Below are 21334 nucleotides of genomic sequence, written 5' to 3' on the forward strand. Positions count from 1 at the left end.
CTCGCCGTTGTAAATTTCCCAATTTCGTAAGTACAAAGAATTAATTCCATTTGTTCTCCTTAGCCATTAAAGGATAATCTCAAGACGGAGCAGGGTGGGGGCATTCCAACTCACCTGGGAAAGGTAGTGTTACCTGCATACTGTCCTTGCACATGCGGAGTGTTTCCTGGAATCATGACCACATGAGCTGAAACGTGGATATATTGCAGTGTTAGAAGATCATGAAGTACATCTCTGTCGTGTGATGTGAATCTTATGTCGGCTGCAGCTACTCAATTTGCATGTAAATTCTGAAAATTTCCTTGTCCCATGTGACACTTCTGAAATGTCTGTCTGTTCTTTTTTTTCCTTTTTAATTTCTCAAGCTCACTATTTGGATAAGATAGTTAAAGGTACTGTATACTTGCTCTTTGTTGACATATCTCCATATATATCTCTATATAACTGTGTATCAGATCATACTAGGTATGAAATTAGACTGTTTCTCATGCATATTTTTGTAAATTATAAATGAGGCTTACATTATGTGAAATGCCTTGGATTTAAAGGACTGAGACTTCAGTGTCTGTGTCTCATTTTTATAATTTTGGGTTATCACAGATTTCATCCCTATGTAAGAGCATTAGTTTTCACTGGAACCAAAAACTGAAGATAACAGTATATTTGCTGTTTTTTGTTTATGTTTCTTTCTTTCTTTTTTTTTTTTTTTTTTTTTGCCTTAAGAGCTTCGCTGTTGGCAGTTCAGCTAATGAGCCTTAAATTCTGCCTTGAAGAATCACAAACGCTTACTCTCTTATCACAGAATAAGAAATTGTCAATCTAAAGAAGATTCTGGATAATATATGTTGAGAGCAATCTCATTTATCCTTATATGGAAACTTCTTTGGCTTCTTCTAAATGTTTCAAAATATATGTGATATCATAATTTATGTTCTGTTATTTTCTGAAAAACAACAAAATTACCGTGCATTCCGTAAAACAGAAATGATAACATGGCTCAGCAGAAAACAGCAGATTCTCGTCTCTTCAGTTCTCGTAGAAATAGGTGGAAAATATTTTTTCAGAAGAGAAAACTCCCTCCCCCTTTCTCCTCAGATTACCTATTTTCTATTCCTTGTTTGTGCTTTTCATTAGAATATGACAATATTCATGGCAATATCCGGGCTTTCATATAATAACTCGTGGGTGCGTGCAGTCAGCTGTGGCACCTGTCAGTGGGACGATTAAATCTTCCTTTGTCGTTAAAAATAAAACAAAAACGTTTGGAAGGAAAATTCACCTTTTAGATATTGAAAATCCATAAATGCAGATGGTAATTGTCTGAAAGAAAAGAAGCAGCAGAATTAATCCTATCCTGACCTGATGGTATCCATAAGTATAATTTCATTTTACCCTGCCACAAGAGACTGTCAGAACACTCTTCTGTCTATTAGCTCTAATCTTAAGAGACAGACTGTCTCTTGGAGATATTTTCATTTCAAGTGCCACAGTGGAGGAGGGGAAACCGATATATGAATAATTCTTTTAATACAGACATAAAACAAACATCTTTAAACAGATCGTTCCCTTAAATTTCGTCACCGAGACAAGAGTAGCATTCTAATTATAAGAAGCCGGGTAACAAACCCCAGTGGCTATAGCAAGCACTTTGGGCCACTATGTATTTCGCGCCAAATTATGAATAATTCAGTCCAAAGAGTTCTGATTAATAGCCCATTATTCTTATAATTTTGGAGCATTTCTATCCTTGTTTCTGTCAGTGTCCCATCACACTCATAGACCAGAACACCAGAGACCGGAATTTACCTAAGTGTCATCCTCATAAACAGATCATTTGGCTGCCAGATATCATCAGTAGGAAGTGGCAAAAATTGTTTTTTTTTTTTTTAATGTCATGTTAGACTGAAACAATTATAGATTTTGGATATATTAAATTATTTTAATTGTTTCCCAAATTTTCCCTCCTTGCCCATAAAAGCAGACAAGATAGGATATAAAGGTAACAGCATAAAAGCCTTAGGGAGATTGTCACAAAATATCACTCTTCGCTATCTGTCTTGAAGCACGTCACTACCGTGTTTTTGTTCAGTCTCTCAATGTTTTATTGTGGTCCTTATGGTATTTCATTTTGTCCGTCCTAAGTAATCAAATATGCACAGCTATTACATTTAGTTGGAAATCCTGTCGGTCCTGTCCCATCCGTATGCAGCCTGAATCCTGATGTTTGTTAGAATAGACGCTAAAGCTGCTTCACTATTTCCTGGGCTTTGCTTATTCTGTGAAAAGGAATGTACTCTTGGCATAAAGTATAGTCATCAATCCTGGCCTATACTTTGTGCACCTATTTAATGCACTGTAATTTCACATGAAGGTACGGCAACTCTGAGGCCAGATAAAATTAACGTTCTCTTGTTAACATCGTTCGCGTCCTCATACCGGCTTCCGTGCTTCTGAATTTAGAGGGAATTTTTTAAAGCAACAAGGTGCTTTAAGAAGGCACGTCCTGATGAGTGACTGCTACCGTTTACAACAGATCGAAAATCTATGCCAGGGATTCTGAAATTACCTTGTCGAGGTGCTTTTTCACACCATACAATCAACCTTGCTGCTTTGCCAAAGGAAAAAAAAAAAAAATTAAGTTAATTTTGTCTGGCCCGCAGCTAGTTAGTGGATTGTCGCATATATTTCTGTCCTGCACAGGTAAGTGGTGTCTCAAGGGTCAGGCCAATCAAAGATGCCACTTGGATAAGAATTAGATTCCTTAGAGACTGTTGCTGTTTCTATCCATGTGCAATTACAGTATTTGTGCTGTTTACAAAGGCCTGTTCCCACTAAGTGTCCCTTATCTGTTTATTTCAGGTGCGAAAACGTTCAATCCTCAAATCGCTTGTGTTTTCCTTCTTTGTCTCCTTTGACAGAGGGTTGTCCTGGTCTGTGCAACAGTAATGGGAGATGCACGCTGGACCAAAACGGCTGGCATTGTGTCTGCCAGCCAGGGTGGAGAGGAGCGGGATGTGATGTGGCCATGGAGACTCTCTGCACAGACAGTAAGGACAACGAAGGAGGTAAGCGATGCCGAGCGTGAAAACGAGCGCGCGCCAGAGCGCGGGTTCGTAAGTTACACAGTTACCCGGGTGCCAAAAAAACCCGATCCCCGTACGTGACGTGGACTGAAAACCACAGGCGCGCCGATAGAGTGATTTTGCTGTTTTCTCTGAAACAAATGCAAGCAGATTCTCATCCAGGGAAAAGGCAAGGGAACCACGCTGCTTACTATATGAAGTCCGTTGTTCTCCATTGCTTTGCCTCACCTCCAGGTGACGACTCTCCTCACCACAGCGCAGGCAGTGTTTTAATAACTAAACGTTCCAAAACAACGCAGGGCACTTCGCAGGCTCTCCGGATGAAAGGCGGGGGTGGAGAAAAGTCAAATAGGAAGGAAAGAAAACAATCTCCCTGAAGCTGCGTTCTCGGCGTCTTTTCATCCTAAACGTCACAGCCCAGCCGGCTAGAGAATCGCGATAGGCCACCCAGTGTAGGCCCTTGGTTAAGAAATCATTCTTTCCCCTGTTGCGCCCATCCTTCCATCCTCCGTGCTACTGTCTTCCAATTTCGGGAGGATAAGGACGGAGAGCTGGGGATTACTTCTCCGGCGGTAAAACAGGTGCACCTGACAGCTGCTGAGTTTGGGCATAGCCTTAGGACTGAGTTTTCGGAGGGATTCGGTTCCTATCGGGGGCTCCGCGGTCCCTTGCTCTGTGAGTGAGGATGGTTGCCTACCCGCTCCTTCGTTCCACCTGCTCTTTAGGGAATGTCCACGTGAGCAGTAGAGTGTGGGGAAAGGTGCAGGTTTAGGAGACAGATCTTCACTCTGCCCGGTGCCTACGAGACTTGACAATTGCTTCATCTGTAAAATAGCAACAGTAGAGTTTGGTCAAGGACTGAGGGAGAGCCTGTATGCAAGGTACTTAGCATGCGGCACGCACGTAGTAAGTCGTAAGTAGCAGCCGCTGTTACTCAGTCTTCCTTTTGCTTTCATCTGGCCTCGTTGAAATTCATAGGAGGTTGTCAGGGAAGATTTAACAGTCTTTTCTTTCCTGCATAGAGTGGACCTAAGTACTGTTCTCTAGGAAGCAGAGTGACCAGAACCAACCTTCAACCTCCCCATCACGCACATGCACACACGTACACATGCACACACACATACACACACAGGCATGTGGACAGACACGCACATGCACAAACACAGGCACGTGCACAGACATTCACACACAAGCACACGTGCACATGCACGCAGACATGTGGACACACACACACATGCACACACACAGGCACAGCATGCACACACACACACACACATGCACACACTAGCTTGTGCCTACCGCCATTCTCAAGCCAAATGTTGTTTGTGCCTCGTCTTCCTGACAACGGCTGCCATTCTCCCCTTAGTTGCTAGCAGACTCTTCAGTTTTTCCCTATTTTTTTTAACCTGGACCGTCTAGAAATTTGAGCCACAATTTTCAGCCAAAGCCTCTTTTCCTTTTGCTCCTGATAGATATGGTGGTCCTTAGCCCTCAGAGCCTTTTCTGCCTAATGATACCTTGTCGCCTCGATCCCCCTTAACCGTGCGCTTTGTAGGAATGGCAGCCTTAATCCTCTCCCACCTCAGCCCAGATGACAGCTTTCCTCCCTGCTTTTCCCCAAGAAGCCCCTGCCCCATTGTTTTCTGTTGCCTGGGGAGGGAGGAGAGCCCTTCTCTCCCTCCTTGATCGTATATTCCGGGTTTTGTCTTCTAAAAGGAGACTGCACCGAGGAGGTTACAGACTCTCTCCGAGGGAAGCAACTGGCAGGGCTGGGTCTGCAGAGACATGGCAGAGTAATTTAGGGACTAATCACCTCTTTAGTGTGGTTATCAGCCAAGGAGGCTTTTCCCTTGCCTCAAAATGTATCAGCCGCGAATTGGCCTGTTCCCCCTTTGTTTATTCTCATTAGCATGAAACCATGCTATCTCTAGGCTTCCCTCTCCAAGGAGAAACCTGAACCGAAGGAAGACCTCTTGTGGATTCTTTACTTATCTCCTATAATTTGTATTCCTGTCCCTAACCTAATTTTGTTGATCTTGGGAGAAGGTAGCTCAAGGCCAGCTGTATTATACCCGGAGATCTTAACCCGGGTGCCTTATAGCCTAAGCTACACGGTTCTTTGAACTGAAGCGGGGACTACGTGAATAGAGACGAGTCAAGACACATAAGCTGGCCAGTACGCGGGCTGTCGTTATCATGATGTGAGGTCAGTACAGCAGAACGTTTAAAATAAGGACCGTACCTGAAATGTCAAGACGTATGCTCACTCGTGCTGCTATAGATCCGTTGCTCAAAGTCTGTTGGTCAAACGATGAATGAGCCAGAAAGTAGCTAAGTGACTGAGGAAGGACGGCAGATGACGAGGCTGATTTGGCCCTGGCCCGCATGTCATACAAATAGCTATTAGTTCAGCCTGTGCAACATTATACGACACAAGAACAAAGAAGATTGCTTCGTATCCCCAGAACTAAAGAAGGAAGATACATGAAAAAATTTTTAGAGGGACGCCCGGGGTCACTCAGTCAGTGAAGCGTCCAACTTTTGGTGTCAGCTCAGGTCATGATCTCACAGTTCGTGGGTTCGAGCCCCGTGTCAGGCTCTGTGCTGGCAGCGTGGAACCTGCTTGGGCTTCTCTCTCTCTCTTCCCCTCTCTCTCTGCCCCTCCCCCATGCACGCTGTCTCTGTCTCTCTCAAATAAGTAAACCTAATTTTTTTTTTTTTTTAGAAAGGACAACACATTTGGGGAGATAGTGGCATTTTTTTCTTAGATCAAGCATCTTCCTTTCTCTCTAAAACGTACTTTTCTTGGGGCGCCTGGGTGGCTCAGTCGGTTAAGCGTCCGACTTCGGCTCAGGTCATGATCTCACAGTTCGTGAGTTCCAGCCCCGCGTCGGGCTCTGTGCTGACAGCACGGAGCCTGGAGCCTGCTTCACATTCTGTGTCTCCCTCTCTTTCTGCCCCTTCCCTGCTCATTCTCTGTCTTTCTCTGTCTCAAAAATAAATAAACATTAAAAAAAAATTTTTTTTTAAATAAATAAATAAAACGTACTTTTCTTTACCAAATCCGGCTTGACCCATCCGCTGCCTAAGCCTACGGATCCTCAAAATCTAGATCTCACGAAATAGGTGTTCGTCTTTGCCCACAGAGCCCGACTGCCCCTTTATGTCTCTAAGATGCATAAGAGACAGCAGTCTTATGAGAGAATTCTTCAGGAGGCCCGGAAGGAAGAGACTACCAATAAAATGGGTTGCAGGAATCTATCTTTAGCCACTCCCCTGACACCCACACGGTTGTGGGAGGTGACTCTCCTGTTCGGTTGGACCCGGTTTCTTTAAGGCTCAAACACTTGTCATGCATGTAAGGCCACCAGCCTTTCAGAACTAAGGGCAGTATTTTACCTACAGTACAGGCCCTGACAAAGATCCCGACTCTTAATGGGGTCAACCAGGCTCCTCCCCAACATGCTTCTCAAATCTAGCTCCAGGTATCAAACAGAGGTTGTTAGGGAAGATCTTCTGGACAAAGGCAGGCAGTGGAATGGAAGATTTTTAAGTCACCCGGTGGAAGTGACAAACGGATGGTCGCTGGACCGGTAATTGTGCATAACATCTCCTAATGGAGCGTGTAGACACTTTGGAAACCACGACACTAGATCCTGCCCTCGCTGAGGAAGCTTTCCGAGCAAAGGATCAGCAGTGCATGGCCGGCCTTGGCTTACGAAGACTTCTCCGACGCTTCCTTCACCTGCAAAGTTAACCTCCCTCGGGCTCAGCCGTTGCCCATTCCTATCCCAGAACTCGCTCTGATGGTGAAGTTGCTAAGATCAGAGAGAGGGCAGGTGAAGAGCTGGGAACGGGTCGCCCTGAAGTGCTGCGCGACCTGGGCTGGGGTGTCAGACCAGGACCCTGTTTTGCCTCATTCCGTAGGTTCTGGAGTGTCTCCATTAGCCTCTGAAACGGCCGCTCGCTGTGGAACACGGGCTGTACCCTAGGCTTTCACCTTCCCCTCCTCTGGGAAAGCCTTTGTATTCGTTATTGTCACCAGGAAAGACTCTTTGGTTGCACGTGATAGAAATTCCACTCAAACGGACCTAAGCTTTTAAAAAAGAAAAACTTAATTAGCTTATATCACTGAAAAACTCAGAGATCACTGCACCTGGGTGTTGACACAATGGTAACAGAAGTCTGGGCTAATTCATCTGTCAGCTCTGCTCCGTGCCACGGTGGTACCACTGTCTGACTGTGTCTTCCCCGGAATGACCCCCAGCGGCTCTAGGTTTACATTGCACAGCATGATAACCCCAGTACAAGGAGACAACCTTGTTCGGTGGTTACTGCGGCCTGGGTGTGAGCCTGACCCTCATCGGCCCGAAGTATGTCCCCTGCCCAAAGGAAAGTTGAGATTCTGTCCCCAGAAGAGAGGGGTGTGGATGCTGGATAGACAGAAGGAACAGATTCCACTACACGGATATTAATAGCTGTCCACAGCATTTAGTTTTAGGATAACCAGGGAATATGCACCAATAACTATTTCATATAACGAATAGATTCCTGTTCATCTCAGGAAGGATCTTCTTCTACTCTTTTTCTCCTTCTTTCCCCCCCTGCCCCCCTCCAAATTATAGCCTTCTCACTCGAGAACGAGGAAAGTCAGGGCTTTCCATGCCCAAGATTGGCAAAGCAGCTCTCCGGCTCCCCCTACATACTTTGATAAGCATCCTCGCCCTTACCTAGCGTACCCATTGAGAATCTCACTCAGTAGAGGCTTTCTTGATTTGATTTGATTTGTTTTAATGTTTATTCATTTTTGAGAGGAAGAGCAGGGGAGGGGCAGGGAGAGGTGGGCAGAGGATCCAAAGCAGGCCTTGAGCTGACAGCGGTGAGCCCAACGCGGGGCTCGAACTCACAAATGGTGAGATCGTGACCTGAGCCGAACCCGGACACTCAACCGACTGAGCCACCCAGGCACCCCTGGTTTCTCGATTTTAAACGGCTCCCCATAGCGTGAGCCCACTATGCAAGCCTCGGAATGCCAACACCTTGCCAAAGGCAATTCTGTCTACCTTCATAGAAACTCAAGATACTTCTGAACAAGGTGATTTCTCCAAAATATGTGATCTCTAGCAGTTGTTACCATGTTTTTATCTTCCTAACTAGAGTTCCCTCCGACATCTTGCTTCCCTGTCTGGTCCTCTAGTGGATAGGTCCCCTGTGGGTTCTTACAGCATGGGACTCAAGTCTTCTCTTAGAGACTGGGTGACTGAGGGCACAGAACTACTAAACTTTATGCGAGAATAGTGATATGCCAAAATACAATGCCAGCAGTGATGTGACTTACTTGTAGGTAGAGTTTTTTTGGTTTTTCGTCCTTCAGAAGTATGACTTTCTGGGGATGTGTCAGGAAGAGGTACCTAGAACAGGTTAGTTTTGTTTTGTTTTGTTTTGTTTTGTTTTGTTTTGTTTTGTTTTGTTTATTTTTGGGACAGAGAGAGACAGAGCATGAACGGGGGAGGGTCAGAGAGAGAGGGAGACACAGAATCGGAAACAGGCTCCAGGCTCCGAGCCGTCAGCCCAGAGCCTGACGCAGGGCTCGAACTCACAGGCCACGAGATCGTGACCTGGCTGAAGTCGGACGCTTAACCGACTGCGCCACCCAGGCGCCCCTTGTTTTGTTTTTTTAAGTGGAGGCTGATGATAATGGAGAGGAAAGCACAACTCAGTAGAGGTTAGTCAGAAATCAGAAAGATAAAAACAGTAATGAGAGAGAGAATACAAAGGAAAGGTTCAGACTGCAAGGAAATGTAGGAGTGTGCTGGCCCTAAAAACAGAAGTGGAAGAATGAATGAAATGTTAATGTAAGCAGCAGAAGGAATCTGATGAACGGCCAGGAGCCGTCTAAGTTTGGAGATTACCAAACGAAAATAGGAAATGTTTGAAAATAGAATCTTAAAGACTTCTAGCAGGAAGATGAGACTGTTGTGTTCTCCAAACACATATTCAAATAAAAATTAAATAAATAAAAGAGAGAGCAACAGAAGTGGGAAGAAAGGGGGGAAATGGCTTTAATAAAGAAGAGGGGCGCCCAGGTGGCTCAGTCGAGTAAGTGTCCCACTCTGGATTTCTGCTCAGGTCATGATCTCACAGTTTGTGAGTTCGAGCCCCACATTGGGCACTGCTCACTGTAGAGGCTGTTTGGGATTCTCTTTCCCTCTCTGTCTTCCCCACCCCTGCTCGTACTCTCTCTCAAAATGAATAAATAAACGTTAAAAAATTATCTATAGCTATGAAAAAAACAAAGTAGAGGAAGAAGAAGAAAAAGGGAGGGAGGGAGGAAGAGAGGCAAGAAAAGGGAAGAGGGAAAAAGAAGGATTACAGGAGATCATAAGTACTTCCCGAAAAGATTCCAGATATCAGAACACAGAACGGCATTCAGAGTCTCAGAGCATTAAAATGTATTTTCCTGGTGGATCATGATTTGGGGGACAAATTAGTATGAGTTTGAAAGACTCTAGGAGAGTCTCAGGTTGTCTGAACCCTTTCACTCCCCACCGAATTTTTAGAGCAAAGCGAATCACATTCAAGGAAAGAGAAGCCCAGCTTGTACCCTTCGAAGCCAAGCTCCCGGTAGCTTCCTGATAGTGAACGAGAAACATGAGGTTTTCCCACGATCCCTGAGTAAGTTTTCGAGGTGGAGGAAAGCCAGAGGCACACAGGCTGAAACTCCAAGTCCACCCTCGTTTCACAGCCATTACCGGCGGCTGCCACGTCAGGCTTCGCGATGTAGAAACGGGCAGTGCACGGGACCTCTCCAGAAACAGGTCTCCAGTCTGCGTGCTACACGTCTCCACCCTAAGAACCTCTGCAGAGGGCACCTCGGTGGCCCAGTCGGTGAAGCGTCGGACTCTCAGTTTTCAGTTCAGGTTATGACCTCGCAGCTTCGTGGGTTTGAGCCCCACGTCGGGCTCTGCGCTGACGGTGCAAAGCCTGCTTTGGATTCTCTCACTCCCTCTCTCTCTGCCCCTCCCCCACTCACGCTCTCTCTCAAAATAAAGGATAAACTTAAAAAAAAAAAAAAAACCTCTGCATTAATGAATTAATTTTTTGGTAGTAACCATAGTATACACACAGTGCTTTCTCATTGCCAAAATGGTTAACTGCTGTCAGCAACTTGCTGTGCATATTTCTGCTCCTTCTTCCACGAATTTATAGGCACATTTATGGTTTTAAAATTAAGTGGGATTAGTGCTATCCTAAATTTGATTCTGCCAAAGAATCCTAGAGATTTTTTTTCAGCCAGTAAGTACGAAGAAGCGTACCTTAGTCTTTGTAAGAGAAACACAGCTGTAGTCACTAATGTTACCACTACTCCGTTTGTGATAAGTGTTAGCCATAACCTCGTGTTGCTGGGGTTTTTTTCGCTCTTAGTATAAAGACAAGTCTGTAGTGAATCTGTGTGTGTGTGTGTGTGTGTACCTGCATATAAATCCTTATGTAAATGTACAAATATTTCTTTTGGGCAGATGTTAAGAAGCGAAATTTCTAGGTGGAGGGGTGTTTAAACGTTTTAATTTTCGTGGCCAAATTGCCTCGCATGTGGGTTTCGCTGCTATGCGCTTCATCGGAAGGAGAGTGCTTATTTCTCTGTGCCCACGGTCTGCAGGTGATCATTGTACAGAAACAAAACTGTCCAACAAGTGAAAAATAGGAATGTTGTCTGACAGGTGAAAGTGACTCCCATCTTTATTAATTTCATTTGCATTGTTCTAATTACTGGCTAGATTGATGATCCTTATCTATGTTTCTTGGCCATTTGTGTTTCCTCTTTTGCTAATTGTTTATTTATTTCTCTGGCCCGTTTTCTTCCTGTTAGTTGTTTGACTTTTTTTTTTTTTTTTTAATTTTTAGGAGTATTTTGGTAGATGCTACTTAACAAATTCTTTGTTGGGTGTGTTGCAGATGTTAGGTATCTTTCATCATGCAGAAGTTTTCCTTGGTAGGAGGCAGATTTTTATAAGGTTTATCTTTTTATGAATTCTGGGCTGTGTGTCTTCAAAAATAAATAGGGCCTTTTCCTTTGTAAGATTATACGTAGTGTTTCATACGTTTCTTCTAATGCTTTTTATAACTGTGTGGATTGGTTAATGTCCAATTAATCAAGACCTCTATTTTAAAATAATAACTGTTGGGGTAAGAAAAGAAACCAGAATTCAAGGATTAGCATAGTACTGGGGGTTAGAGAAGGGTGAGCAAATAAGACCGGAAGGTGTCTCTGCTTCCCCTTTAAGACATCATTTTGACCGGTTTCAATCTAATTATCGGTAGGAACCGAATCCATTCTTCCCTTCCTTCCAGAAAAACATTGTGCGCTGACTTAGTGCCAAGAAGGGTACTAGATACTGGGGATACGATGGCGGGCTCCATCAGCTCTCAAGGGGCTTCCCAAGCCATTGTCTGAGCTGCTGGCTGAAGCAATTGGGAGAAGGGCCTGGGGGTGAGGGTGTAGAGAGAGGTCAAGGTCTCCAGGCAGAGGAAACCATCAGACTGAAGTGTAGAGAATGAGGAGTTGGGACACGCCTGGAAATTGGGAAATGAAAATGTCGTGGAGATCTTGTCAAGGGACCACGATGGTGGCTTGAAGGCTGGTTTCTAGGAAATGGAAAGAGACTGATTCGAGAGATATTTGGGGTGAAGGAAAGAAGGACCTGGTAATTGACTCAGTGCAGAGAAAAAGGAAGGGAGGAGTCAAGGATGACATTCAGGTTTCTACTTGGAGAGACTGGACGGATAGATGATGGGCTCATTCACCGGACTAGGAAATACAGAAGAAAGCAGCACATCTAGAGAAGATTAGATGTGTTTTAGATGCACTAAGTTTTTGATGCCTGTGTAATATCCAAATGGAAATATCTGGAAGGCAGTTTGGAGATTTGAAGTGCAGAAGAATGATCAGCCTGGAGACACACGAACATAGAGACCAAACCCGTGAAGAGACCACTGATACAGAAGAACAACAAGAATAGACAGAGACACAAACATGATCCCAGTTCCGTCATAAACGAATTTCATGCGTTTCACAGAATGGTGACTTAGGAAAGTAATGAAAGGTAGACCCAGACACTTCAAAAATTCTGAAGTCTATGGGTAAATTCCCTCAGAATAATTTATATCTTAATTTATAATTTCTACCTCTACCTCTAACTTGGATGGGGGGAAAGGGGCTTCCTAATATTGTGGGGAGGGGCGGTGGACATTATCTTTTGAGTAAAAACAGAAAATTCATTAAAAGGAGATTCACCTGTTGGGATGAGCACTGGGTATTGTATGGAAACAAATTTGACAATAAATTTCATATTAAAAAATAAATTAATTAAAAAAAATAAACCAAGGCAAAAAAAAAAAAAAAAACAGGTTCAAGTATCCATAGCTGCTGAAAGAAGAAAGTGAGTTTTGATAAGCAGGTTAAAGCCAGCATAGAAGTAACCTAGGAAGAGACTTGGAATCAGAAGTTTTAATAATCTGACAAAGTATGTATTGTCTAAATTCACCCAAGACAATGTCAAGAATGATTTGGAGAGCACGAGGAAATAGGCTGGGGTAGAAACATTAAAGCAAGACCAGAGGGTGGCCAACTATGACCTCTGGGCCAAAGCCTATATTTGTAAATAAAGTTTTATTGGAACACACCCTTTTCATTTCCATAAATGTCTATGGCTGCTTTCGCTCTATAAAGGTGGGGCTGAACAGTGTGGGACACTGCATGGCCAACAAAGCCTAAATTGTTCACTCTCTGGCCCTTTGCAAAGTAAGTTTGCCACCCACTGTTACAGTGCAATGGAAGCCTAAGGTAAGATGAGAACATGTTTTAAAATGATAACCAAGCAAGAATTTTCAGGATTGAGTGGACAGAGCATAAACTAAATTATCTGCTTTAATGTAAAGCAGATAATTGAATAATAATGTATAATAATAATGAATAATAATGATGAATAATAATGTAAGCAGATAATTGAAGTTGTTATTCAGTGGGTTTTGAGCACTTCTGATTTTCTTTAGATTTTTTTATGATTAATTCTATTAGAGATGATGCCTACACGAATACAAATTTAAGCTGACCTAATATTCCTGATACTACCTGGAATCTCAATGATTTTGAGAAGCTATTCCACAAAGACAATTTTACTACCCTGTACATTTGGGCAAGTGGGTAATCAACTTAGTTGTACTAGATAGCCCTACCTGTGTAAGTACAAAGAATGACAAATGTTCTCCCAAGTTATAGGGAGCCAGATTCATAACCATCCGTCAGTTGCTTGGGCAAGTTACTGATAAACTCTGCAGAAGAATAACAAACTGTGTGTCCCTGCATCTTGGCTGTTGAAAATGAGATTCCTTCTCTGATTGATGTTAGCAGAGAGGCTTGTAAAAATGCATTTCCAACTGATTAGTTCAGAAGGTGTCAATCTCATGCAGTTTTATGACCTGCAGACTACATAACAGATGTACATTTGCTTTTCATAAACTAACAAAGACGAATGGCTAAATTTGAGTATTCTTCTTGGGCAACTGTACCATTTATTGCCTAAAGGAAGACACTGGGGGAGTAGTGTCAGGAAGGAAAGGATGAGGGGCAGTTAACCTTTATTTTTCAAGATTCATGGAGATAAAATACAATAATTGGAAGTACTTTCTCTTCCAAGTGAGTAATCTCTTTCTAAGCTAAAGGATGAATGTAAGGGAAAAATTTGCAAGAATAGAAAATGTTTGTGTAAAATGATTCTCCCAAGCATATGCACACCCACTCAAAAGTCATGGAGTGAGAACTCTGAAATAGATCATAAAACACGTAATTAAAGATTCCTTATAAGGGGCGCCCGGATGGCTCAGTTGGTTGGGCATCCAACTTCGGCTCAGGTCATGATCTCACGGTCTATGGGTTCGAGCCCCGTGTCGTGCTGAAAGCTCAGAGCCTGGAGCCTGCTTCAGATTCTGTGTCTCCCTCTCTCTCTCTGCCCTTCAGAACTCGTGTTCTGTCCTTCTCTCTTTCTCAAAAATAAACATTTAAAACAAATTTTTTTAAGATTCCTTATAAAATCTCAATATATAATCATGAATTGTTTCTGGAAGGGTTTTACTTTTTAATTTTTTTTTGAAGCCAGAAATGATACTGAGACAACAACAGTTCAATAGTCTACTATAAAAATCTGAGTCTTAATAACTGCTTCTCTTTCTTTGAGAGAAAAATACATACAACGTGTTGCATTATTATGTCTTCATGAAAAGTAAGCCTATAAGCATAGTTTTATCTTTCTTCCAAAAGTGTGGAGAAATATTTAGACATTTATCATCTTCATGGCCTTTTGGCCAAGAAAATAGCATTTTGATAAATTTATATAAAATTTCAAAGCTCGGTTTAATTTGATTTTCTTAAAATATGATTTAAAACTTTTATCAAAGGACTAAAACTGCCCTTTCAAATAATGAATGCATCTTTAAAAAACATGATGGACATCTGCATAAAAATGTAACTATCACAAGGAAACAATACATAAGAAGATCTGCCTATCAGAAATTCTGACTCATTGTGACTCATTGTGGTTAACAAAGCAATTCAAATACTAACGTGAAAGGAGCCCAACACTATAAATTTAATTCAAGTATTTGTGTATTCGGCTTGTTTTTCAGCTACAAAGAAAATAGTGAACAGACTTTTAGTTACTGTCTCTAGATAAACTAGATCTTTCTCAGTTGTAAGTGACAGAAAATCTAACCCGAACAGGCATAAAGAAGAAGAAAATAGCTTGGCCTCTGCACCTGAAAAGCCCAGGAGCTCCAGTCCAGCCTGTTGTAAAAACCTTAAAGATGCCACTGTGACCTATTGTCTTTGTCTCCAGCTCTTGGCTCTGCTTCTTGAATGGCTGCATTCCGAACCAGGTTCTCCTGGATTGGCAGCTGGAGGGATGCAGTCACCCCAACCTCACAGCCGTACAGCTTCAAGCCTGGGAGGAGGTGGGGGGGGTGGGGCGCGGGGGACAGGACCTGCAGACAGTTCCTGAAATTTACTCCAGCTCAGCAAGTTCGGTTGAACCAAACATTTCTGAACCAAACATGAAGGGGGAAATGCGCGTGGACAGAGAGGCGGGGAGGGAGGGATGGACACCTAAATGACTACGTAGAGCTGTTGCCCAAAGAAACAGAAGGGAGTATTAGGAGAAATCACAAGTGTTCCCTACCTTCTGCTTCAGGTGTGCAAAATGGCTGATCCAGGGGACACCTGGGCTCCTCAGTTGGTTAAGCGACTGACTTGATTTCTGCCCAGGTCATGATCTCACTGTTCATGAGATTGAGCCCTGAGTGGGGCTCTCAGCACAGAGCCTGCTTGGGATTCTTTCCCTCTCTGTCTGCCCTTCCTCTGCTCTCTCTGTCTCTCTCTCTCTCTGTCTCTCTCCCTCTCTCTCTCTCTCTCAAATAAATAAACTTAGGGAAAAAAAAGGACATTGATCCAGGACCCCTCGTCTTTGGTTTCTGACCTTACTGTGTCGCTGTTGACATACTTTTAGACTGGGCAACATGACTCAGTTTAGTCTCTTTTCTTTTGTCCCAATTTGCTGTCAGATAATGGAGGGGAAAACTTACATTCTATTAATAAGAGTGTCCTCAAGCAAAAACAAATGGCTAGTGTGTTTTTTTTTGAAAATAAAAGTTACTAAAAAACACTCGTGTAAATAAAATACGTAGGTCAACTAGATATTTTCGACTGAGTTTGTCATAATAGGGTCACACAAAGACCTGATACCTGGGTTTAAAGATTTTTAAGACCATTTGATCTCCCAAGAATGATTTAAAGTCTTCAGAAACTAATATTTTATTACTCTGTGCTGAGACATGTAATTGCCAAGCAGATCACAATTCATGTATCAGCTGGCCAGTGAAAGAATGATCTTAAGGGATAATGTCACCAAATCATCATAACCTGACACTCTTATCCGCTGATGAGTTGGTTTATATGTTTCAAGCAAAATACTTACATGGGGCATTGAATGTCATTTCCTTTTGATGTTCCTGGAGAAGGCACTAGCAGATTCTTTCTACCCGCTACACTTTTCATGTCACCAACACTGCGGGTCAGTTTTCTTTTCTGATAGGCTTCTTATCATTTATAATATTATGGCGTATTTACATTTGCCACATTTTAAAGTAACACCTCCATTTTAGCAGAGACATACCAGGGGCCCAGGATCCTGTTTAAAATTTGAGAGTTGCCTTAATCTTATTTGGAACACACTTCACCTTCCTTGGGAAAGCTGTTTCCTTGAAAGATGGTTGCCTAATCTCATCCGTTTTATGTTGATTTGTGTTTGCTTCATTTCACAGACTTTCACTTTCTGGCCCTTTCCCAAATTTTAGAACTTCTCCCTAAACAGTTTCCTATCCATTCACCAATCGCGCTCACTGTGTTAACTCCTGGTACGTTTTCTCTAAAATATAGAAGGCTTCAGTAACTATACTTAAAAATAATCTATATCCTTTCAAGCTACTAATGGATTGTTCTAATCAGTCATTTTTAATTTCTTAATCAGAATCCGTCTTGTCCGATCTAAACACTTACTCTGCGTGAAAGCAGCTGCAAATATCGTATTCGTATTTCATCCGTTTCCAAAAAGTAGGCCTCATAGAAATTACTGTCAACTGGGGTGGGGGTGGGGGCGGAGATTCATCTGATACGAAAGAAAACGAACCAACAAACAAAACGTAGCGCGCGAAACGTTAGTCACAGATTAAAAGAGGAGTTCTCTCACTGGCTTCCGCTTCTCTCTGCAGATGGGCTCGTTGACTGCATGGATCCTGATTGCTGTTTACAGAGTTCCTGCCAAAACCAGCCTTACTGCCATGGGCTGCCTGACCCTCAGGATGTCATCAGCCAAAGCTTACAGTCCCCCCCGCAGCAGGCTGCCAAGTCCTTCTATGATCGAATCAGCTTTCTCATAGGGTCTGACAGCACCCATGTCCTACCTGGAGAAAGTCCTTTCAATAAGAGGTTAATGCATTTTGTTTTTTCCTTACATAGATGCGTAGTGTTGTTATCAGCAGTTACGTGCACGTTTTACGAAATGCTGATGACCGAATCTGAGGAAAGTGCTTTTTCTTTTAATGCACTTTTTCCTCTTTCGGCAAATTCCTCACCAAACTTCGCGTTTCAAGCATTTTTGACACAGTTCACATACTTTGTCAATTTCAGTATCCGAGCCATAACGGGACATCCCATTAAGGAGTCGATAAATCTTCATTTAACTAGTTGATTTTGTTAGCGCGGTTGGAAATGTTTCAAAAGAAGCAGTGAAAAGACCCCAAAAGGCAAAGCAGAAGTGAGCTTTTTTTTTTTTTTTTTAGCTGAGCTCGCTAAATAATATAAATTATGAATTAATGTAATGGAACTGCTAACGGCATCACAGTAAGATTGCATAAGCTGTTTGACTGGTGCTTTACAGAGCAGTAATGACCTGAAAATAAACCAGTAAGTGAAAGCAGGTGTCTTGTGTCTCACTGAGTAAAAGAAGATGATTTACGCTGAACTCCTGGATCTGCAGTAATTTAACAGCATTAATGCAGTTAGACCCAGCAGTTGATTAAAAGTTGTTCCACAAATGTGCCTTATTGCCCCTTTAAATCTTGTACTCCTTGGTCCCCGCAGATTTACGGATTGCCTTGGAATTAATTGGAAGGTATACTTTTCTTCATGTAAGCGCCAGATAGATGACTTATGAAAAAGCGCAGCTTATAATTTAAAAAATTCATCTCTAAATTATTGGTCTTGATAACTCTCCAAAAACCAGATTACAACAAATTAAAAGCCCAGGGTAAACACCAGGCATTTAGAGAATGTGAATTGCACCGAATTAAAAGGGACATTGTCTTGGGAGTATTTCAGGTCTGGTTTGGGGGAATAACAAGCGTGGGTGATAGTGTTATTTTATCCTTAGGATGAATTAGCTCTAAATCATGGTACTGTTGGCCTGAGGAGACGAACGCTCATTCTGATTCTTCTCCTTTTCCCACAGCCTTGCATCCGTCATCAGAGGCCAAGTACTAACTGCTGATGGAACTCCTCTCATTGGAGTAAATGTCTCGTTTTTCCATTACCCAGAATATGGATATACTATTACCCGCCAGGATGGAATGTGAGTTAGTCCCACTGCACTGTCTTTTCTTGAAGTAGTTTCCGTATAAAAACTAGGCATTCTTCTATCACCCAATATGTGTTATTGTTCATTTAATATAGAACTGCGACAACTTTTAGACTCCAGAAATCTGTGACGGTGCACATGACACAGACTTAAAGTCACGGGCTCACACAGCGCTTTAAAAGTTGAGCTCATGGGGCGTGTGGGTGGCTCAGTCGGTTGGGCATCTGACTTCGGCTCAGGTCATGATCTCGCTGTCCGTGAGTTCGAGCCCCGCGTCGGGCTCTGTGCTGACAGCTCAGAGCCTGGAGCCTGTTTCGGATTCTGTGTCTCCCTCTCTCTCTGACCTTCCCCCATTCATGCTCTGTCTCTCTCTGTCTCAAAAATGAATAAACGTTAAAAAAAAATTTTTTTTAAGTAAAGATAAATAAAAAAGTTGAGCTCATTTACCAAGACGTGGTAACAGTGTTGTGATTTTGTAGAATTTTCTTTGTCTTCGAAGGTTCCTGTTGAAATATTTCGAAGTGATATTTCATAAGCTCAGATGGTTCTGAAAAAGAGAGTAGATAGGTAGACAGATAAAGCGGATATGGGAAAATGTTAATGAATTGCTAAGTCTAAGTAAAGGGTATATGGGTGTTCATTGTGTAATTATTTGCATACTCTTATAGATTTGAAACCCTATGATATAAAAGTTGGGGGGAAATCGGTTATCTTTATAAGGCATATTTATTTATGCAGTTGAGTGTTGTTGGAAGCTGTATGGGATCCAGATAATTCACTGAGCAATCTTGTTTTTTCTTAGGTTTGACCTGGTGGCAAATGGAGGGGCGTCCCTGACTTTGGTATTTGAACGATCCCCATTCCTCACTCAGTATCATACGGTGTGGATTCCATGGAATGTCTTTTATGTGATGGATACCCTGGTCATGAAGAAGGAAGAGAATGACATTCCCAGCTGTGATCTGAGTGGATTTGTGAGGCCAAATCCTATCATCGTGTCCTCTCCTTTATCCACCTTTTTCAGATCATCTCCTGAAGACAGCCCTATTATTCCCGAAACACAGGTAGAATATTCTAGCAGGCAGTCCTTTTTAAGGAAACCGTCTTTCAGATTGTGCAGTGTCCCAAGAATCTTTAAAAAGGGTTGCAGAATTCCAGCACTATCCTAAATATTCTGTAGAATGAAACATAGAATGTGGGATGTGTGTGTGTGTGTGTGTGTGTGTGCGCTAGAATATATAACACTGTAGTAGGATATCTAGTTATTTCTTAAAGATCTATTCAAAATACTTTTTTGTTCAGGCTATACTATATGTGTATATATTTACTGGTTGTAGCCAAATAGAAAAACAGCTTAAACTCAACTAGCTGATAACGTCTTTGCTCATGCACTCACTGGAAAAAGCTTTTGGTACCTGTATGTTCCTGACCTCCTGATGGACATGGTAACAATTAATTATGGTCATTATTCTCAGTAACTTAATGTTTTATTATAATTGTAAGTAAAAAATGTTTCAGAACAGATGACTTTTTGATTTTTAGCAGCAAATATTTATTAATTGCCGCAAGATATTTTTACCTAAAAAGCTTGATATTAGGTCTTAAGTTCTAATAATTTATAACAAAGCCTATTCTCCTCAGGAAAAAAAAAAACACTAACTTTTAAAAAAATAGCCATACTGTCACTATTCCTTTTATCTACTGAAATATCTGGAGATTTTTTTTCCTTCATATTTGTTTTCAGTTAAAAATAATTTTGAGGGGCACCTGGGTGGCTCAGTCGGTTGAGCATCCGACTTTGGCTCGGGTCATGATCTCATGGTTCGTGCATTCGAGCCCTGCTGCTCGTGCGTTCGGGCACGTGCTCATGGCTCGTGCGTTCGGGCTCTGTGCTGACAGCTCGGAGCCTGGAGCCTGCTTCGGATTCTGCGTCTCCCTCTCTCTCTGCCCCTCTGTCTCTCTCTGTCTCTCAAAAATGAATAAATGTTAAAAACAATTTTTTTTAGATAATAATAATTTTCAGTTTGGGGCACCTGGGTGGCTCAGTTGGTTGAGGGTCCAACTCTTGATTTCGGCTCTGATCATGATCCCAGGTTTCTGGGATTGAATCCCACATAGGGCTCTGTGCTGATAGTATGGATCCTGCTTGGGATTCTCTCTCCCTCTCTCTCTGCCCCTCCCTTGTAGACTCTCTCTCTCTCTCTCTCTCTCTCTCTCTGTCTCTCAAAAGTAAATACATAAATGTTTTTTAAAAGGAAATAATTTTGAGGTTTTAAAGATAGGACATTAGGTACGATAATAGTGGACTTTATTCATAAATAGCCAAGTAAAAATATGTGGTCTGTCAAATAACAGCAGCACACAGCCGCTTTGTCACATTCATTCTTCAAGTGTTTATTGAATACCTGTTCTGCACCAGGCGGTGTTAGAATGGGATGAAGCAGTAAGCCAATCAGATGAATGCCTGCCCTCAGGGAGCTTGCCAGCTAAAAGGGGGGAGAGACCACACACAGACAAATGTATGTCAGGTGATGAATAAGACTTATTTTTCAAAGGTAAAACGGTTGGGTGTGCCATTTTACGAAGGGTGGTCCGGGAGGATCTCTTTGATAAGTTGATATTTCAGCTGAAACTTAAAGAAAGTGAAAGAGTAGTTAGAAGGGTCTTCCAGACAGCGTAAGGAGCAAGGTCAGAAGCTCCGAGGGAAGAGCGTGCTTGGCCTATTCACAGAACGGCAAAGAGGCCAGCGGGTAGGGCTTGAGTGAAGGAGTGACACCCAAACCCGGAGTCATTGAAGATGGTGGCACGGTTAAGGACCGTGCGTGTACTTTGAGTCATTGGAAGCTGTTGGAAGCTTTAGAGTAGAGCGGTAACAGTTGCTGATTTCCTTCTTAAAAGGATCACTGTCATTGCTACACTAAGAATATTTTTTTTTAATTTTTTTTTTAACGTTTATTTATTTTTGAGACAGAGAGAGACAGAGCATGAACGGGGGAGGGTCAGAGAGAGAGGGAGACACAGAATCGGAAGCAGGCTCCAGGCTCCGAGCCATCAGCCCAGAGCCCGACG

The 21334-nt window shown here is 42.5% G+C and overlaps 1 protein-coding gene across 3 annotated transcripts in view; it reads left to right on the forward strand.

The window, feature by feature from the left end:
* The window catches only part of TENM3 (teneurin transmembrane protein 3), a 451547-nt gene that overhangs the window by 368922 nt on the left and 61291 nt on the right, over window positions 1-21334 (forward strand). For all 3 annotated transcript variants that reach the window (XM_042934226.1, XM_042934227.1, XM_042934228.1), the window contains exons 13-16: window positions 2919-3065; window positions 16902-17118; window positions 18140-18259; window positions 19068-19329. In XM_042934226.1, coding sequence (XP_042790160.1) covers window positions 2919-3065; window positions 16902-17118; window positions 18140-18259; window positions 19068-19329 — 746 coding nt within the window. The remainder of the gene's footprint in view (window positions 1-2918; window positions 3066-16901; window positions 17119-18139; window positions 18260-19067; window positions 19330-21334) is intronic.

Source organism: Panthera leo, chromosome B1 (genome assembly GCF_018350215.1).
Source record: "Panthera leo isolate Ple1 chromosome B1, P.leo_Ple1_pat1.1, whole genome shotgun sequence".
Classification (NCBI taxonomy): domain Eukaryota; kingdom Metazoa; phylum Chordata; class Mammalia; order Carnivora; family Felidae; genus Panthera; species Panthera leo.